Source organism: Tripterygium wilfordii, chromosome 21 (genome assembly GCF_013401445.1).
Source record: "Tripterygium wilfordii isolate XIE 37 chromosome 21, ASM1340144v1, whole genome shotgun sequence".
Classification (NCBI taxonomy): domain Eukaryota; kingdom Viridiplantae; phylum Streptophyta; class Magnoliopsida; order Celastrales; family Celastraceae; genus Tripterygium; species Tripterygium wilfordii.
Genome location: NC_052252.1, coordinates 8,326,493 through 8,348,571, shown reverse-complemented (window position 1 = coordinate 8,348,571; position 22,079 = coordinate 8,326,493). Strand labels below are relative to the sequence as shown.

General features: G+C 35.4%; 3 protein-coding genes across 4 annotated transcripts; 1 reads left to right on the top strand and 2 right to left on the bottom strand.

Moving 5' to 3' along the window:
* Window positions 1–1,533: 1,533 nt before the first annotated feature.
* On the bottom strand, window positions 1,534–2,680 carry LOC119988242 (endochitinase PR4-like). Its single transcript, XM_038833212.1, has 2 exons — window positions 2,239–2,680; window positions 1,534–2,066 (listed from the first exon to the last, which is right to left on the bottom strand). The coding sequence occupies exons 1-2, from the start codon at window positions 2,657–2,659 to the stop codon at window positions 1,663–1,665; spliced, it is 825 nt and encodes a 274-aa protein (XP_038689140.1). The 5' UTR covers window positions 2,660–2,680; the 3' UTR covers window positions 1,534–1,662.
* Window positions 2,681–9,997: 7,317 nt separating this feature from the next.
* LOC119988240 (zinc finger MYM-type protein 1-like) lies at window positions 9,998–12,999 on the top strand. Of its 2 annotated transcripts, XM_038833209.1 has the most exons (4): window positions 9,998–10,265; window positions 10,445–10,505; window positions 10,621–12,307; window positions 12,653–12,999. In XM_038833209.1, exons 3-4 carry the CDS (start codon window positions 10,630–10,632, stop codon window positions 12,976–12,978), a joined length of 2,004 nt encoding a protein of 667 aa, XP_038689137.1. In that variant the 5' UTR covers window positions 9,998–10,265; window positions 10,445–10,505; window positions 10,621–10,629; the 3' UTR covers window positions 12,979–12,999. The 2 variants fall into 2 exon arrangements, with proteins under 2 accessions (XP_038689137.1, XP_038689136.1); XM_038833208.1 differs by having other exon boundaries at window positions 10,002–10,265; window positions 10,621–12,999.
* A 4,108-nt stretch (window positions 13,000–17,107) lies between these two features.
* Window positions 17,108–18,176, bottom strand: LOC119988241 (endochitinase EP3-like). The gene is made up of 2 exons (XM_038833210.1): window positions 17,692–18,176; window positions 17,108–17,574 (listed from the first exon to the last, which is right to left on the bottom strand). Exons 1-2 carry the CDS (start codon window positions 18,101–18,103, stop codon window positions 17,171–17,173), a joined length of 816 nt encoding a protein of 271 aa, XP_038689138.1. The 5' UTR covers window positions 18,104–18,176; the 3' UTR covers window positions 17,108–17,170.
* Window positions 18,177–22,079: the final 3,903 nt, after the last annotated feature.

Below are 22,079 nucleotides of genomic sequence, written 5' to 3'. Positions count from 1 at the left end.
ATTGAAATACTTACAATATTCATACTAGGTTACATCAAACCCTAGCAAACAGGTTTAGTTACAATTCATAATCCAATAAACAAAAACAAAATCAAAAAGAGAATCCATAGGAGAAAGATATAAAAAAAAAAAAACCTTGAGATTTATGGAATTGATGTTGAAGAGCAAGCCTTGATTCTCTGGATCCTTGCAAAAACTTAGAGTAAGAAAGGTTTGCAGCCCTAAAAACCTAGAAAAAATGTGTCCCAACTAATTTCGTGATCCCCTATTTATCTCTTAGGGTTAGAAAACTAGGAAACCTAAAAAAAATCAAAATCTAACTTGTCAGCATTAGTGTCCGCTCGAGCGCCCCTGATCACTCGAGCGACCAAAATTCAAACTACTGTTCCTGCATGTACATTCTGTCCTGCCGAAGCGCTAGTGACCGCTCGGGCGGCTAGAGAAAATAAAAACTTTTTGTGCGGCTCCCCTTAATCTCGTACAGACTTCCTTCAAATGTTTTAAAAGCAAACCAATAATTAATCCCCTTGGTTTCCTAGTTTCCTTCACACTTTTCTTTCCTTATTTTGTCATCTTCACGAGGATCATTCTTTGACCAAAATTCCACAACCTCAAGTCTATTTCATTCAATTGTAATACAAGACGACTCCTTATTTTATTGCTTTTTTGTCTTGACTTCGCTTGGGCTTAAAATAAGCCTTGAACTCGTGGCCTTCTTTGATTGGTCTATGAAGCCTTTTGCACTACTTTTGTACCAATTGACCTACAACCAAAAATCAAGAGTATTTATATAAAACAAATAGTTTATCCTTTGGAATGTAAATTTAGTCTACTTACAAAAAAAATGTGAATTTAGTCTACATTTTACTTTATAAGGCCTAATTTCAATGTTTTAATACATTTCATTGCTTTTTGAAAAATAGATTAAATCCATTGTTTTCAAAAAAATAATATAATTAACATTGACCATATATTAATATCGACAATGAATTTTGTTGGAAAGAGTTTTACGCGATGATTTCGGATATGTAATTTTTCAAAATCTAACATGTATTTTGAGAGATAAAACCTTTTGAAATTTCATTTAAGGAAAGAAGAAAAAATAGTGACATCATCAAATGATGTTATCGTGTGTAGGAAAACAAATAAATAATATTTTAACTTTAATACCATGTTATATATGCTAAGTCAACATTATCTCTTAGACTTGGAATGGGTTGGAATACTTTAGACTCGTGATACCTACTTACCTGGCACTACCGGTCTAATCAATGTAGTTCAATCTAACAACTTTTAAGTTTCGAATTATTTATGTACTCTATGGTTCCGTAACACTAATGCTGGTGGCCTTGGCCCTAATCCACTTTAATTTCTCGCTTTGCTTTTGCCTTATTTATGATCAAAAAACATGGCAAATTAATTTATCTGGGTATGAATATTTTTTGGCATAAATAGTTAGTTCTGGTCCTTTTCAAGATAAGTATTCTTAAGAACAAGTTAGATACTTAGTTGACGAAAAGAAAAACATTAATATAATGCAATCCTTTATTAATTGGGGAGAGAAAAGAGAGATACAAATACAATATTTATATTCTCTTTTATTCTTCTTAATTACTCAAATATATAGTTCTCTCTCCATATGTATGTGTATATATATATATCCTAACAGCTGAGATTGCCTCCAGGACTAACACCAAACTGATTACAATAATCAGTGTAATAATTAATACGAGCTTGAACAAGCTGAGGTTGTTTGCCACCACATTCAACAGCACCGTTGATCCTCTGAATCGTCGCTCCAAAGCCCTGTGTCACCACAGGACGGACATTGTTCATCCAAAACCACAAGCCAGTCTTGAATGCTAAGACAGGGTCATTGGCCACCGACTCCGGAGACCCCAACCCATCGAAGTTCAGGTCCTTTCCTGCAGCGCCGTAATTGTAGTTCCAAGATAGTTGGAGCGGTCCGCGGCCGTGGTAGCTCTTCCCTTGTGCACATGGATAGTCTGTTCTTGATGTGTCGCAATAGTTTGATTGAGGATTCTGCTCTTCTATATAGCAAAAGTCTGCATGTACAAAAACAAATGAGCATACATTTGATTATTAGCAACAAAAATAAGTGTGGACGAAATCGATATATATATATATATATAGTGAGTTTTTGAAAACTTTTATAGTGCACAATCCTAATACTCCAAAAGAAAAGTATGCATAACAAAAGAAATTAAGAAATCTTACGTCCAGTTTCGTGAGTGACATGAGCGAAAAACGCAGCAATCTCACGCTTAGAATCGTCAGTAGAGCCAATTTTACCGAACCCGGAGAAGGCATTGAGAGCATTAAGAAATGCATCTCTAGTGTAAAAACTCTTCCCAGGACAACTAGCAGCAGCTTGGTTGATTATGCCGCTGAAGAACTGGGGCGTCACAACATCAGCCACATTAACATCACTGTTAGAGGGAGTGGTACCCGGGGAACTGTTACATGGACCCTCACGACAACCCTCTCCACAGTATTCATTGCCATTGCCACAGTAGCCATATTTGCTGCAGCAAACCCCAGCACCGCACCCGCAGTTCTGGCCCATTACGACGGGCATGGCTGCTATGGCAATGATTACGGCGAGAATTAGTGTTTTGAGGCTAAGAAGGGATGCCATTACTGTTTTTCGAGGTGTTTGTGAAAATGCCTCTGAGAGAGGTGGTGTATTTATAGTGAATTGTAGAAGCATAGTTTGGCTAAGATAAAGTCTTAACCATATGCACTGTCTGAGTTATATGTTTTTCTTTTTTTCTTGAGAGACTGCAGTCAAATTGAGTTACAAGTAAATGTTCTAATATCGGAGAATGCGTGTATTGAGTATTGACTGAGACTCGTCGGTGCAAAGAACCAGGAACTAAATGCCATTTAATGATAATTAACAGGTTTTGAAAAGTCTTGTTGATCTATATCCCCCCTTCATGGTCCACAATTTTTAATTTATATGCAAATTTTATTTAAATAATACTGATAAAAATAAGGTTAGCAAATAATTTATCCTGTTAAAACCACAAAGATTACAGTTTCATTTTGACACGTGGTTAACAAAATGGGGACAAAGTCAGGAAGATAAAGACAATAGAGTCAAAAATGAAAGTTTCAAGTTTGAGCAAGTTATCCCACTCAATCAGCCGCATAATCTGGAGCCGGCCACTTCCCTTTCTTTCTTGGCTGCTGTGTTTATTGTTTTTGCTTGCTGAAGTTGCCTTCTTGTTAATCAAATATGATATGTTTTACTTATTCAATCTACAAAACCAAAGGGTGGACTGCATCCTAATCCATCTTAATATTTAAATTAATGTATACTCACAAATGTTTTAGGACAATACCTGTCAAAATTTTTGGTTTTCTTATTATGCGAAATAGAATTCCTATCACAATTGCACTGCATTAAAACCACCCGTAGCCTTACTTCTTTTATTTACATGAAAATCTTGTTATATCAAAAACTATCAAACTTGGACCCCTAACCCTATCCGATCTTAGGTTGTGCCAACCCATATAATCATTACATTAGTTGTTTGCTTCAAAAAAGAAATGAGAGATTTCAAATATCTTAGAACCTTCAACCCTAAATTGGTCCCAAATAAGCTTCATATCTAATCTCTCCCAATTTCCAATGAATCTAACATTAAATTTTTATGAGAAAGAAAACCTAACTTTGACGACTTGTCTGTAGTCTATGTACCTAACTTTACTTGAAGGACTTGGAATTAGTCAAACCAAGGTATTGGATCAATTTGGTTGCCTAACCTTCTTTCCAATATATGTCATGTGATCATATTATTTCCACTTTTTTAGGCTAAAACCAACAAAACAAACTACAATTCCTTTCAATTTGGTGGATCCGAATTACATGACCACGTCCAAAAAGAAAAAAAAATGAAACTAATACGTGGCTATAGATAACATAAAATAGAGTCGATTGAGGTTAATTAATATAATTGTCATTTTTTATACTATATTTCGAGTAAACCCCTATGAGACTATTTCATTAATACGATTCTTTTATACGATTCTTTTGTATAAGAATTTTGTATGGTAATGATTAAAAATTTATTTTAGAATATTAATATATTAGTTTATCTATAGAATAAAATATAATCGTAATCACACACAATAATTGAAATACTCTATCATTATATTTATTGGAAAATAATTCTAATTGAATTATCATAATTATTGTTTTTATTAAGTGTCATGTTGCACAATAGTTTTTAAATAAATAGTTCTAGATATATTATTTAATTAACTAAATAAATTACAAATAGAGTTATTTACCGTAATAGAGTTTTCTTGTCTATTAGTTGTAAAGACCCGTCCCAAAGAGGTCTGCGAAATTATCAAAATATTCCCAAAATAAAAATTTTCACGTAAAATCCTCCAATTCTATTTATTGAAATCCAAATAATCAGAAAATATCCCCAAAATAAAAATTTTCATGTAAAATCCTTCAATTCCATTTATTGAAATCCAAATAATCAAAATTCGACTAGCAACAAATAAGATAGCATTTAATATGTCTATACAAAATAAATACGTGAAAGTTCCAATTAAACAAAACCTACGCTACCCATAACCATAATTGTATCCATAGGAAACCACTCATGTCTCAAGATGTTGGCCGCCATATGCGTACTCACCTGAAAGAGAAGAAAAAATATAGAGGTTGAGCTAAATCGCCCAGTCGGGGTATAATACCCAATAAGGACATGGATATCCATGAGGCGAATACTGAGAGAGAGAATATCAACGATATGAAAGAGTAGAACTAGTCTACATATACAATAATCAGCTTGAAATGATGTAAAATCCATGTACATATATATATATATATATGAGCATGCAAATAAATAAACAATCACATGTCTCATTCCATCGTGCATAGCACCACAAAACATCCACGTCCAATCAATAGTACTCGACAGTCCGGATTCCTTCTCGGAGGCCATGACGCTCAAATTCTCCGAACAATCAATGGGTAATAGGTAAGAGGATAAATCCCAGACAGCGATACCTTGAACAATCAAGTGGGCCGCTGATAAGGGGATAAATCTCAGTTAATGATCATATACCTCAAACAATCAAATGGGTAATAGGTGAGGGAAAAATTCCCGACAATAATCACATCTCATACTCATCCACACAAACAACTTCCAATCATAATCAGTCCATCCACACAATCAATCCAATTTCATGATGCATGTAATTTCATTAATTTCCAAGCACCCATACACTATGCAAAAACTCGTTTAGAAAAATATATTTCCTAAAAATATCATGCAGGCTCTACGAAGAGTCCTAATCACATCAACAAAATCCAAACTATGCATGTCTAACTACATGCCGAAAAGAATATCATCAAGATTTGAAATAATTCCTAGTTTGGTAAAGCATTTGGAAAGTAAGAGATATGCTAGCAGAAATGGTGGTAGCAGAAATGGTAAACAATTTTAGTAGCGGATATGCTGTAAACATGTTTGATAGTGTTTGGTTAAACTTTTACTGATAACATTTATGTTGTGTATCATATTGTGACAAATTATGTGCAGGGGTATTATGCATTTTAGTTGTAACAGAGACATATAAATGTATTTATAAATAAAAATTAATTATAAAATAAAAATAATTAATTAATTTATAAAATATAGGTAATTAATTAATTTATAAAATAAAGATTATTAATTAATTTATAAAATAAGATTATTAAATAAAGATAATTAATTAATTAATTAATGGGGTGAGGGATAAAATGGGAATGACAATGAAATACTAAGGGCATATAAGGAATAGAAATGGAAATGCTAGTAAAATTGTTCAAATTGATAGCATTTTAAAAGTAGCATAATATGCTGGTAAAATTGCCTCAGATTACGTGCCCGGATATACTCGTTTGGCTGGACAAAAGCATTTATGCTAGTTACAAGCATAAATGCTTGTAAAAATGTTTTACCAAACGCAGCCAAACGACTCGATGCATAGGAATCAAGTAACCATTCCACGAAGCGAGTATCTAACGCGCAAGGATAAGCGTCTCCTCGATCTCCTAGAAAATATGCCAGCATATAGTGGGAGTTTCTATTAGTGTACATATAGGTGCATATGTGTATATACAAATATCTATATACATATATTTCAAATATTGAATATATTAAACCTGATTACAATAATAAAAAATATTAATTTGTCGAATGTACATAAAAAGTGTCTTGTCTATTAGTAGTAATGGGTCGAGTTTGAATTCAGTTATTGTAATACGCTATGATTATATTTATAAGAAAATAATTCTAATTAATTATTATTAAGTATGATGTTGCATATATTGTTGTAAAAACCGGATCCGCCCTCAACTTGGTCCAGCTTATGAGCTCGGTTCACATAAACCATCCAAACCGGCCAATCCAGTTTAATACTCAAAGGATTAGTGTGTTTTTCACGGCAACATAATAATATTTCTCTAAAAACTAAAAAGATGAATTTATTCAAAGGCAAAGTGAGATATATTTTGTTGATTGAGAGTTGCCGAAAACATAAAATAATGTTGATTGAGAGTAGTGTATAAATAAAAATGTCATGCCTAGTCATCATGATAGGTGGTAGAGAGAGGAAAGATCTCACAGAGAAGTTCCAAGAGTACTCAACCTAGGGAGGAGTCCATCCAGAGATCAAGATAAATCCTTATATCACAATAACTCTAATGACAAGATCAATTTCAACAAGCTCAAGTGAGGATCAAATCAAAATACTAAAAAATTTAACAATTGAGATAAGATAATCCTAACGAAGGCCTCAAAGGCCATAGCGCCTATAAAAGTATCTATCAATATGAAATGAGGTACGCACTCTTAATTGCGACATTTGATATTTTGATTAATTCTTGAAAAAAACACTGACTTTATGGTTGGAGTGTCCTCGAGCCATGCACAAATAGCTTCTCTCCCTTTACTTTTGTAGGTCATAGATTCGCCATCTATGTTGCAGCTTGGACCCCAACTACTGACGTGTGGGCTGTGCAAATTTTTCAATCGATAATTTGTCGTCGTTTGTAGGAAATCAATTTTTTTGTTAATATCTAAGCTTGCAGCATGACATAAACACCATAGAGAGACTCGAGATTGGAGGAAGTGCCCCTCCCAAAGCTAGGGAGAGGCTGAGAAGTCAGTTGGTGAAAAATGAAGACATGATTTCTTTAGAAGGAGAAATCAAGGTAGCCGTGTATCGCATGCAATAGGAGCTCCAGCAAGGGTGAGCTCATGACGATGACGTTGAGAAGCTTCACTCGGTAAAATGAAGGGTTAAGCACCTTGCGAGCATTATCGAACTTGCATAACCGAGGAACGGTAGAAAGTGGAGCATCAAGGCCCATAGTGGGCGTAGGACCATGAGAGCAAGAGCCCTGGAAGATCACGTAGAAAGAAGAGCCTCACATCGAAGCAAAAGCGGGGGTGTTCCTGTAACGCCTCGACCCGGAATGTGTTACTTTTGGTACCATCTAAATCAAACCCTAATAAATTCAATCATCAACCCACCGGAAATTTCGACGGCACCTCCCCATATTACGGAAGATGCCAACCTGGAGTAAACACGCAGCAAAATCACAAATATATTCACAACCTAGACAGGGCCTCCGGCCATCTAACAATTCATAACACAGTTAAATTCTCAAATCTAAGCAGGGCCTCAGGCCTCCTAGCATGTCATATCATCAATCAATTTCACATCTAAGCAGGGCCTCAGGCCACCTAACAGTCACACATAATTTCTCCACACAACAACATATATAATCAACATCCAGCACAAATAGCAATCTAGCAAATATAAGAAGTTGTCAGGACACAAAGTCCACAAACCCGATTCGGGAGTCCCAATCACACGGAGTACCCTCCCTACCGTCCATCCCACAGTCAAGAATGAGGATATCACACAACGTCTCAACTAAGAAATATAGATACGACCAAAATAGTAATAACATAAATCAAGTGATGTTTCAAGCACATATGGAATCCTGATCTGGCCCACCGGCATTCCCGTAGTCATGGGAACCCTGAACAGCCCAACGACATTCCACATTTCACATCAATCACAACTAGGAGATATACAGGTCCATACCCGACATCTTCCATGCAATTACAATGCCTGTCCAACATGGTTATGTAATAGGGTAAACCTACAACCTACATATATACATATACTACTACATGATGCATGTTCAAGAGTATTTCATGCTCAATGGAAGATTGAACACATAAGGTATGCAATATAATTCAAATCATACAATAAAGATACCACAAAGTAGGGTTATTCTCCCTTAGGCACAATTAAGGCGAGAACGCATCATAATGAACAATGGGGAAGGATAAATATTCTCAATAGGAAAACATATTCAAAGAGAATAACAAAGGGTGGAATTTCCCTACCTCGCACTCCATAAATTAGCTATGTAAATCAATACTCAACCTTGACTTTTTCCGGCCTCAACCAACATATTATTCGGTAAACCCATCCTCCAATCAATATACAAACAACTTTAATTTCACATATCTAACACAAATTAATCCAATAAATCAAGAACTCATTACCTTCTCTTACCCAAAACTTCTCAAGTTCTTGAACTTCACCTACTCAAGCTTGCTACTCCAATCAACAATAGAATCTAGCAATACAACCATAAACAAGTCTAAATCAACCTATTAGATCACTAATTTCATCTAATTTAAAGATTTTCCCCCACATCTACAAAACCCATAAAACCCTAGAATCCCAAATCACCCAATCTCTAAATACTAGCTTTTAGGTTTAAGAAACTTACCAAGGTTGTAGAAACAAGTAGAAGGAAGGGATTCAAGCTTCCTTTAGGCCTCAAATGATGTAGGAACTCATGGATTTGAGTTTGGGTTCAAACCTTGAAAGATTAGAATAAAGAGAGGAATTTAAGAATATGTAAACTAGAGAGAGAAGTTATGAATCCAACTTGAAAGAGGATAATCTTACCTTGGTTGATGATCTTAGATTGATGGGAGGGAGGAAATTTGAGAGAAAATGAGGTTTAGGGTTTGTTTAGGTCGGGTATTTTGAAAGAAATCGTGAAAATTGGTGTTTTAAACAAATCTCGGTTGAAAATTTTAAGGAGGTGTCCGGACACCTATGCTAAAAATCCACGTGTTTCAGTTTCTTCTATATCTGTCCGGACGGCTTTTAAAAACTGTCCGGACGGTTACTCCTGTAGTCAAAAATTTCAGTTTTAAAACCATTCATACACCCACCAAATCAGTCGGTATTAATTTCTAATGATTATATATATATATATACATACTCAACACGTGTTGGTCCTACCTAATTTCTAAAAGAAAAGAAGTTCGGGATATTACAGTTCCCCTCCCACCAGAAGGATGCGAATCCGCTCCGTATCCCCAAGTCTAGGGAGACCACTAGACGATAGGTCTTGGAAATGGTGTCAGTCTATATCTCGTAGTCTGAAAAGATAGCGAAACGCAAGAAAGATTAGTGAGACGAGGTGGGGGCAGGGGCGTTCCCCTGTTGAAAGGAGGATGTGATGCTGCTCCGCATCCCTGAGTCCGGAGAGACCATGGGACGGAGGACTTGGAAATGGCGTCGGTTCCCATCGATTGAAAATAAAAGCAACCATAACGCGAATAGTTGTCAAAGCCTTCCATAGAAGCAACTATAAAATCCACAATCTATAATAACATTGGTAAACAAAGCTTCCATTCATTTAAAAAAAACATCACAAAAATAAAATCTGAATTGTTTGTTCACAACACACAATCTCACCAGTGGCGGACCCACAGTATAGTCACTGGGGGCACGGGCCCTCAGTCAGTTAAAATTTTTTTCACTAAATATACCCTACATTCTTAACAATTTACCACTAAGGCCCCCAATAAAAAAATAAAAGGCCCCCATTACACACACTTAACCCACTAACTAAGACCCAACCCAACTCTCATTCACACACTTAGTCCATTAACTAAGACCCAACCCAACCCTCACTCACACACATAGCCCATTAATTAAGACCAACCCAACCCAACTCTCATTTAACCCAAATAGAAAAATCCCAAAAATCAAAACCCTCATTCTCGATCTATCATCCAACTCTCCAACCCAACTACTTGCCTCCCCAACCAAGTTGACGACAAATGAGAAATCCAGAAATCTCTAAGATCGATTGCTTGAGATCGAAATAACTAGTGATTTGCAACAAGGTATTCATCTATTATTGAATGAGTGCTATACAGTCTGTCAATTTCATATTGTTATATTCTTGTTCGATTTTGTCCTATCTATTGCTTTATGCCTTTATCTATAGTTGATTCACTTCTTTTCCACAATTTTGTGTTATATAGTTTGTCAATTTGATATTATTATATTTGATGTGAAATAGTGGTCCCGTGTGTTGGCAACTTGGGAGGATAAAAAGAGCTGCAATAGCCGATAGAGGAGAGGTATGATGAGATCCTTCTGACAATTCTTGTGTTTTTGAATAGAATTTTTCCTTAATTTAAATTATGAATGGGATTCTTTCAATTGATATCAAAATTTATTATTTATTTTTACTAGATAAATATAATGGAGAGATTTTTTAAAAGGAAACTCACACATGAAAGTGGAAGTGGAAGTTCAAGCGGCAATTCTTCTTCAATCCCAAAAGAGGTTGATTTGAATAATCTCCCTTCGGATCCCGCTGAAAGGAAAAAAATTTCAGAATATCACCCAAATCAAATTGATGAAATCAGGAGAGCATATTTGATTAAGGGGCCTTGTCAACCCCGTGGCCATGATTTTCCAAAAAAAGTCATTGCAAACAAGCAGCGTCGATTTAATTCTGTGTGGTTTGATCAGTATGAAAATTGGTTAGAGTATAGCATAAAGGAAGACAAAGCATATTGTCTCTGTTGTTACTTGTTTAGAGATCACTTTGGAAAACAAGGTGGGAGTGAGGCGTTTGTAACGGAAGGGTTTTCTTCTTGGAATAAAACAGAGAGACTAGCTGCCCATGTTGGTGTAGTCAATAGTGCTCACCATATATCATTGAAGAAATGTGAAGATCTAATGAGACAAGAGCAATCCATTGCGACTGCTTTTCGTAAGCAATCAGAAATTTTGAGAAATGAGTATCGGATTCGCCTAAATACTTCTATCGATGCTTGTAGATTTTTGTTGCGACAAGGGTTACCATTTCGTGGTCATGATGAGTCTGAGGACTCTACTAATAGAGGAAATTTTATTGAATTGATAAAATATACTGCTGACCAGAATGAAACTATTAGTAATGTTGTGTTGCGAAATGCTCCACAAAATCAACAAATGGTTGCTCCTAAGATTCAAAAAGACATTGTTCATTGTTTTGCACATCAAGTAGTGCAAATTATCATTCAAGAACTTAGGGATGATTTTTTTGCAGTATTAGTTGATGAATCTAGCGACGTGTCTGGAAAAGAACAAATGGCTATAGTCTTGCGTTTTGTAGATGAACATGGACTTGTTAAAGAGAGGTTTATTGGTGTTGTTCATGTGATGGAGACTTCAGCTTTGTCCTTGAAAGTTGCCATTGATTCTTTATTTGCTGATCACGGGTTGAGTTTGATGAAAGTTAGGGGTCAAGGCTACGATGGAGCAAGTAATATGAAAGGTGAATTCAATGGCTTGAAAAGCTTGATTTTGAATGAAAATGAGTCTGCTTATTATGTTCATTGTTTTGCACATCAACTTCAATTAGCTCTTGTGGCTGTTGCCAGAAAGCATGTTGATATTGCGGATTTTTTCAATATGATCTCTACTTTATTGAATGTTGTGGGAGCATCGTGTAAGCGTCGAGACATGATTCGACAAAGTCAAGCAGAACAAATTGCACAAAAATTTAGTGATGGTGAGATTGAAACCGGAAAGGGGTTGAATCAAGAGTTAAGTCTCAAAAGAGCTGGGGACACACGTTGGGGGTCCCATTACAAATCATTGTTGAACTTGGTTGCTTTATTCTCTTCTGTTATTGAAGTGCTAGAAATTGTTTCATGTGATGCTACAGATTCTACAAAAAAAGCTCAAGCACGTGGCCTTTTGAGATATTTGCAGTCATTTGATTTTGTATTCAATTTGCAACTGATGTTGACTATGTTGGAGATTACAAATGAATTGTCATTGGCTTTGCAAAGGAAAGATGAAGACATATTGAATGCTATTGCACTTGTCAAAGTAGCCAAGGAGCGTTTGCAAAATGTAAGGGATGAAGGATGGGAATCTCTCCTAGGTAAGATTTATACCTTTTGTAATGCCAACAAGATTTCAATGGTAAACATGGAGGAAGAGTATGTTGATTTTTATCATCCACGACGAAAAAGTAATACTACTAATTTGTATCACTATCGCGTGGAATGTTTTTATATGATTGTTGATATGCAACTTTTGGAGCTTAATGATCGCTTCAATGAGGTCAATTCTGAGTTGCTTCTTTGCGTGGCTAGCTTGAATCCTTGTGATTTATTTCATGATTTTGATTCAGCAAAATTGATGAGGTTGGCTCAATTTTATCCCGATGACTTTTCTCTTATTGATTGCATGACTCTTGAGCATCAATTAGAAACATATATTGCAGATTTACGAACAGATGAAAGATTTAGTCAGTTAAAAGGGCTTGGTGATCTTTCTAGACTGCTAGTGTCTACAAGGAAGCATATTTCATATCCTTTGGTGTATCGACTTCTGAGGTTAGCATTGGTTTTGCCTATAGCAACAGCAAGTGTTGAAAGATGCTTTTCTGGAATGAATATTATCAAGACAGATTTGCGCAACCGGATCAGTGATCAATTTATGAATGACTGTCTAGTATCTTACATAGAAAAGGAGTTACTCGGAACTATTACTAATGATGTTGTAATATCGCACTTTCAAAATATGAAAACTCGTAGAGAACAATTGTAATAAATTATAATGTAGTATTAATGTGTTTTTATATTTATTGTTTATATTTGTAAGTCAATTACATAAAGAACCCAAAAAAAAATTCCGGGGGCGCTGCCCCCGGACCCCCGCTTCATTTTTGTGCCCCCGATAACTTCAATTCCTGGGTCCGCCACTGAATCTCACACATGTCCCAACAAAATAAATAAATGTTCATAAGTCGTGCCAGATAAAGTCACAACATGGCAATGCAACTCTTAACATATGCCATCTCTCTTCTATTGCATGCATACTAAAGAAGATTGACACCACCATCTTATCACCTCTCATCTTAATTTTCGACGGTGAAGCATTCATGGAGTGATAACCCCTCCAAAGAACAGAGTTCATCAAAGAACCTATCCTTTTTCTCCTTAGATCTTTTCTCAATTTCAATGACCTCACTAACCTCATGGGTGGTCTTCTCAATATGCTATCCCAGCAAATTAGCAACCTTCGGCTTCGCCTCAATAACATTTTTGTTAGTATTGCACTTTCTTTTCTTATTCTTAGTTGAGGTCATATCACTTTGAATACTAACACTGGGTGGAGAAGCATTTGCATCTCCTTGAATAGCACTAGACATCAACTTTTCCATGTTCAGCAGCATCTCAGTAAACCAGTTCATTTCAAGTACATACTCGTTAAGATGATCCTTATGCAATGACTCTTTATATCTAATATCTTCTACGGCATTCGCTGGATCTTCCTCTCTGTTTCCATTAGCCCAATCTCTACCATAAATGATGTACAATGCTTCAAAGTGATTTATTTGTTTGTTTTCGAAGTTGACTACCTGGTTATGACTCTACAAACAGATGTAAAAAAGAAATATTAGTAGCAATAACAAAAGTTATGCAAAATGAGAAAGTAATGCTAGTGTTATTGATCTTTATGAAAAATGGGTCATTGGCTGAGATGGTGAACTTGACCACGATAACTCTTAGCATAAGCGGGAGGTCGTGAGTTCAAGTTTCATGGGTATTTATATAATCGCAATTTGTAAGATAGGCCCTTGCTCAGCCCAGCATGTGCACCCTGCATTACATTCATCACTAGGTCTCAGTCTTGGTATTAACTAGTCCATAAGGGTTGTGGGGTCTTCCATATGGCCCAGGGTTTACCAGCCAGTTGTCCAATGGACATCTGGATAGATTCCAAGTTACCAAAAAAAATTTATTGATCTTTATGAGTTTCTTTGGACAGCCCAGATCGTTTACATCCAACAATTCTGTCGATGCAATTTTTACACCAAAAGAAAAAGTAATCTAGAAAAAAGTAAAAGTAAGAAATGCACAAGAATGTACGTGATCATTTATTCAAGAAGTTCGTGAGCGTTCCAAATGTTGGAACGATACATGTATTTATAGTGTCAGAAGGCTTGATGCGGTTATGGAGGTTGGGTGCAGTTGTGTTGTCTCCTCCAAACATGATAACGTCCTGTAGTAATTATTGTCTGAACCGCCTCCTCCTTGGCAGTTGAACCACAACAGTTGGAACTGTAGAACCATCTTATCCCTTCAACTCATACGGAACTATAGAACTGCCTTACCTAACTCATACGGAGGAATAACCGTCTATACGTATCTTTAATATTTTCCTCCACAAATTCACCTAAAAATTAAAGGGTTTTTGTCATTTTACCATTAGGACACAATTCGTAGTTGTCCGGAATGAGTGGTTCCTAAGTCCTTTTAAATTCTCATGTCAGCCGGAAGTATCAATTTCATTCCCTTGTATATTTTAGAATTCCTCTATCCACATGAATGCATCATTTTGTTCCTGCGAAAATATGTGAACCAAACATAGTATTAGGCTTTGGAATTTAGTTTGTATGAAAATATACTCATTTAGGGTTAACGAAAGTCAAAATTTGAAGCCTAACTTGAATAGAAAATCTAACCCCGTCCTTGTTACTTTATATGATGCACTAGGATTGCACATTCTAATCAATGTACTTCAATTAACAACTTTTAAGTTTTGAACTTTTGAAGTACCAATCAAAGTCACATGTCTTTCAAATCAAAAAAAAAATATTTGTCCCAACAACTGGGATCGTTGGGACCCATTACTTACATTTTTAATCTCCTCCATATACCCCAACAACTGAGATCATTGAGATCTCAATTGTTAGGACGAGTAGAAGGGCTTTCAAATTATTTATGGGTTTTATAGTTCCAAAACACTAATGCTAGGTAAGCCTTGGCCCTAATCCACTTTAATTTCTCTCTGCTTTATTTGATCAAGTCAAAAACACATGGCAAATAAAACTTATATGGGTAGGAGTTTTTTTGGCATAAATAATTAGTTTTGGTCCTTATTAACACAAGTGTACTTAAGAACATGTTAGGTTACATTACGTTTGGTTGGCATAGGAAATGAAAAAGGTAATGGGAATGACTATTACAATAATACATTTAGTTGCCTCATAAATAGTGTAGTAATGATGCATTACAACGTTTGGTATGCAAAATAAATATGAGAAATTTTATTTGCACACCACTAATGTAATAAGTTTACACCATTTTTAAATTTTTTATTTTACATAAATATCTTTGTTTAAAATGACATGTGAACGCTTAATTAAAAATAAAAAATAAATTATATTTACATATTGAATTGAAAAGTATTAAGTCTACACCAGAATTCTCCTACAACAAGACTCTCATCTCTAATAACAAGACTCCTCTCCTATAACTCCGGCCTTTTGAGATGTAATATCGTGGAAAATTTTCTCGTCGTACTCTTCAATTTCAGGTATGTTTGATTGCCCAAAACTCAAAGGAGTCCCAAGCAAAACAATAGTGCACACTAAAACTGGGGGAGGCAGAGACCAAAAGGGAAAACAAAAATGTAAATGATCTGTACAGGAATAACGGCAGCAACTCAAGATGGATCGCAGATGGTTCTACTACTGCACGCTATTGAATCCGTTTGCACCAAGGCGAACCCTGTGTCTTTTGATTACATCACTTGTGGTCTGGTTATGGTGTGTCATTTTGGAGAGTCCGTAAATTAATTTTATGAACTTTCGGATTATGCTGGTCTTTGTTGTTTGGATTGTTAGCCAAAGAATGCACAAGGCATTCTGCATTGTCTTTTCCCCTTTTTTCTCGTTGGTTTATGTTTAATGCCATTAAAGAACCCACAATTCCTTACGCAATCATTTTCTTTCTTGCTCCTGAGGTGACAAATGCGGTGTGCTTTCTTTATAATTTTTCATGTTCCAATTTAAGTACTTGTAAGATGTCGAGAGTGGTAAAATGGGAGGAAGGCAGCAAGCTACTGGTATTTTATCACTGCACAAATGGCGTCGTAGTAGTTATAGCCTAGAGATGCAAAAATCGATGAGGGATGTAAGTTTGTTTATGTGTGTAAACTTAACACCTTTCTATATGACATTATACTATTAAAGGGTAATTTTGTCTACTCATTAAAATTTAGGTGTAAACTTATAAAATTTTGATGTAAATTTATCATGTTGATTTGATTGGTATAAACTTAGTACATTAATGGTGTGCAAATAAAATTTCCCAATAAATATTTGTTGAAATTGAATGAGAATGAAGTATCTATTGACTAAAATACCCTTATGTGTTGATGTCTTGATCTCTTCATAAACAAATCATGATTAGAGAATATTTTCGATGATCTAAAATTAAAATACAACATATTATATATATATATATATATATATATCATTGTTAAACATTGTATTATTATATTCAAATAATATAGTCAGATTATTATATTAGTCAAATAAAATCAAGTAATGTATTATTAAGTTATTAAATTATATATAATTTTATTTTATATATTTTTAAAACGCTTTCAAAAAATATTTGAACCATTATTATACTTTATGGTCCCAGAACACTAATGCTAGGTGAGCCTTCGCCCTAATCCACTTAAACTTCCCTCTTTGCTTTTGCCTTATTTGATCACGTCAAAAAACATGGCAAATAAAACTTGTATGGGTATGAAGTTTTGTTGGCATAAATAATTAGTTATCGTCCTTGCCAAGATAAGTGTTCTTAAGAACATGTTAGATACTTAGTTGTCATGAAAACCAAAAACAAAAAAAAAATCAAGCATTAACAATAATATAATGCGTTCTTTTATTAATTGGGGAGAGAAAAGAGAGATACAAATACACCATATATATATATATATTCTAGCACCGGAGATTGCCTCCGGGACTAACACCAAACTGCCTACAATAATCAGTATAATAATTAATACGAGCTTGAACAAGCTGAGGTTGTTTGCCATCACACTCGAGAGCACCATTGATCCTCCGAGTCGTGGCTCCAAAACCCTGTGTAACCACCGGACGAACATTGTTCATCCAAAACCACAAGCCAGTCTTAAATGCCAAGACAGGGTCATTGGCCACCGACTCCGGAGACCCCAGCCCATTGAAGTTCAGGTCCTTTCCTGCTGCGCCATAATTGTAGTTCCAAGATAGTTGGAGCGGTCCGCGGCCGTGGTAGCTCTTCCCTGGTGCACATGGATAGTCTCTGTTTGATCTGTCGCAATAGATTGATTGGGGATTCTGCTCGTTTGTGTAGCAAAGGTCTGAATGTACAAAAACAAATGTTCATATATTTGTATATTAGTGCGCAATCCTAATACTCCAAAAGAGCAAAAAAAAATTATGCACCAAAAAAGAAATGAAAGGGAAAGAAATCTTACGTCCAGTTTCGTGAGTGACATGAGCGAAAAAGGCAGCAATCTCACGCTTAGAATCATCAGCAGAGCCAATTTTGCCGAACCCGAGGAAGGCTTTGAGAGCATTAAGAAATGCGTTTCTAGTGTAAAATCTCTTGCCAGGACAACTAGCAGCAACTTGGTTGATTATGCCGCTGAAGAACTGGGGCGTGACAACATCAGCCACATTAACGCCACTGTTAGAGGGAGTGTTACTCTTGCATGGACCTTCACGACAACCTTCTCCACAGTATTCATTCCCATTGCCACAATAGCCATATCTGCTGCAGCAAAGCCCAGCAGCGCACCCACAGTTCTGACCCATTACGACTGGCACGGCTGTTACGGCAATGATTACAACGAGAATGAGTGTTTTGAGGCAAGTAACGGATGCCATTCTTGTTTTGCGAGAAATGTGTGTGACAGTGCCTCTGAGAGAGGTGGTGTATATATAGTGAACAATGCTTAACATTTTAGTTAGAACTTAGAAGTAGATGTTTTAGTCTCGGAGAAGGCGGGTATTGAGTATTGACTGAGACTTGTTAATGCACAGGACTAGGAACTAAATTCCATTTAATGGTAACAGGTTTTGTAAAGTCCTATCTTCATGGACCACACTTTAAATTGATATGCAAATTATATTTATTTAATAATAAGAGTAAGGTTAGCAAAGAATATACCCTTTCTTGGGGTTCTCTGACTGGTGCACCATTTTCATGCATCAAATATTTTTGAAAAGTTATAAATATGTGGGGGCCGTTTCAAGCACTTGAAACTGCTTTTACTTGATAAATGTAGTGCTATATGTTCACAGTAAACATATTTTAACACTTGAAAACACATGAAAATTTTACCCATACTCCATATTTGGAGGAGCTCTAAATGGTTGAATAGTGACATTTGTGGGATACACACAACCAATTAATTGATGCAACATTTTTCTCCCTCTCTCTTCTCCTTCTTCTACTCATTCTTCCTCTCTCGTGGATGAATACGAGTAGGAAAACCTTGAGGGCTACTGCAATTGCAAATCCTTTTTTTCCATTCATTTCCATCATCGGTTTTGTAGACCTTACTTTCTGGTTTAGCTCCATCGCTTGTTTTATTGGCCGGTCAGAATGCACAGGCAAGCATCTGATGAAGTCCATACTATCTACCCAGGTTTCCTTGGAGACCTCCAATGATAGCTTTAGCTCGCACATCATTAACAGTAAACAATCTAGTAACATCGTCAATTTCATCGCTGTGGTCACTACATTGTTGTCTGTTCCATGGATTTTTAGTTCAATTTTTATAAGAATGTCTTCTTCTCTCTCAATGACTAATATGGAACCGAGAGAGGAGATAGAGGGAAGAAGTATTGGCTCAAGAGTCACCACTGTGGGTGTATTGAAATCTAGCACTTGATAAACTCATAGATAACGAAGGATTGAGGTGTGAATGGAATCTATCGTGTATGTGAGTCGATGAGGTTTGTGTCACAAAAAATAAAAAATAAAAGGGAGTGGATAAGGTGCCAATGAAAGAATAATATGTGTAACATATATATGTAAAACGTGAAACATTATAATTTTATTATTATTTTTTGTTTATTTATGTTTTTGTCACTAGTGTGTACTCAAACAAGGAAAGAAGAACGGGTCTAAAGGGTAGCAGAGAGATTCATACACCGAAGGAAAGCAAAATGGCTGCCAATAATTCATATTCAAATAGGACCATTATGTTCTACATATTCAATTATGGATGACCCACATGAAAAAAGATTGGTGGAAAATGATTACTACATTAACTCAATGTCGTGGATTTGTTACCAATAATACGCGAAAACGTTATGACATGAAAGTTGATATACAACAATATCATTTTATTTTATCCTATAAATAGACTGGGCACCAACCTGCGCTACGCGCATTTATTTGGTATGATTAATGATCTATAATTTACAATTGTATCACAATGTCAATATATATTATACAAATAATCAATTTAAACAATGATTTTTCTATAGCACTTTATCTGTGGTTGTATCATGTATGATATTTTTTTTAAATAATATATGTATATATATATAAACATTTTGAACCTCATTGAATGAGACTAACTTGTGGATGTGGTAGGTAGGTAGATACTATTAAAGAGTTATTTTGGTCTTTAAATTTTTTCCACTGTAATACGCACCGTTTCGAATGAAAAAGAATGACAAAAGCTTAGACAACATCAGGAATTTAGGAACCTAAACAACAACAGCAACAATGACTTTTAACCCTTTGATTCACAGTACACCTCCAATGAACTCCAAAACTAATTGGAAGTTGGGATTAATTTTATTCGGATGATTTAGTATTTTCCAATTTAGATTTAGGTCACCAAAGCTGTGGACTTTTGTTTTATTATATGATAGGCTAGTTTGAATTTGTACAGGTTTAAGGAAGTTAACTGCGCAATGTAACATAATGCAGGACATATTTCAAAGACCGCTAACGAATTGTTCCTTGATGAAAGTAAACCAAATGCTAAGCAAATATTTCTCTGCATACAATATTTTTGACAATATCATTAGACTCACAATCTTTGTAATTCTATAAGATCTTTCGTCTTGTCCTACTGGCCACTCTTGATACGGCTACGCACTGTCTACGACAATTTGGACAAAGGCCATAAGAATAACACAGGAATAACTCTTAGCTATAGAATAATGGTCAGTTTTTTTTCCAAAGAAATGCAACAAACGCAAGTTAGTATGTTAAATCATAAATATTCCTTGAGTAAGGTAAAAAGAACAGAGAAGATTTGGCTCTCACACTATAATGGTATACCTCATATTGTTAAATAATGGGCTAGCGACGGGTTGAACCTTCGTGCGTCCGATGTAAGGATTGTTTCCCAACACGAAATAGTGTCGTTGAATAATGAGTAGGTTTTTTGCATTGTGTAGGGATCCCATAAGATATGATCCGCAGTTGCATATGTACGTATACCTCCACCGGTAACTGTGATAAATTGATTGTTAAATTTAGCATTTTGTAGAGAAAGAAATATTGATTGGAGTAGCAGAGCATAGATGCAGGATTTTGCAGAACCAGTTGAAAATTGTTGGTGCATATTGGAAAGAATGAAGGATGTCAAAAGCATCTCCTCTCTTTATAAAATGAGTTAACGAAAAAGGGCTCTTGAGTTTACTTTCTGTGATTAATGAACATGTTAAATATCATTTATTCATGAATCTGAAATCACCCAATAAATTAAGAACATTTACGACAGGAATCATGGAAATGGGGTGACTTTTTTGTTTGAAAGTTGCCACGTGGCAGCCATAAACGAAAACATTCTGCTGATATGGTTGCACCAAAACATTGGAACACTCTCTGAGTTTCCACTCTATACTATTGTATAGATAGATAGATAAAGATATTCATAAATAAATAAATACTGGAGATTATGGGATCAAAATCCCCAATGCAATTACTCATCCTTAATATTGTGATGTCCATATTGGCAAAATTGACGACTAATACTCTATGTAACATTCAGTTTCACCAAACACCTAAAAAAGTATTTTACAACGTAGACTCTAACATAAATCAATAGCATATACTCTAGCGTAGCCATACTCTACACCCAAATGGAGCCTTATATTCTGAGTATGTATACATTATACCAATAGACAAAAATAAATATTTTTTTCTAGAAAAAGAGTACGTATAAGTAATATGTGTTTTTATTAATTTGTACCATATAATTTTGTCTTGTCATATTTCTTTGGCCAAATGTCATGTACACCCTTTGTGGTTGGGCCCATTTCTACATGCATCATTCGTTTTGAATTTACAAGAATTGAACCCCCCTGTACTTTGATTTCGTGTCATAGCAAGTCCCTCTATTCTTTGACGATCAACTAGAAGGAAAGACTAGCCATGACACGTGCTGAAAGCATAGGGGGCCAATTTTTGCAAATTCAAAACAAGGAGGTGCATGTAGAAATGACCCTAACCAAAAAGGTGTCCATGACATTTGGTCTCTCTCTTTCAATAAATTTGATTTTTGAATTAGAGAATATTTTGACTTGTCAGAAGAAAAGTTCCGCCTTCGCTAATTTTGAACTAAGGAAAGGATGACTATTTGTATTATAAATTATTAAAAAGAATTAAGAAAATATAAAGATATTTTAAGTTAATTTCACATAAGGATAATTTAATAAATTTTATTTATTTTTTTAAATGTGTGTGCAATGATTTTGTGTTCAAATAGTGGGACCATGTATCTCTAACTTTCTAAAAGAGCAGAAGCATGAAAAACCCTAGTCCAAACCGTACTCCAACCCAAAACCCGAACTAAAAAATTCATTCGGTTTGGTTAATGGTTTTTGGATTAGT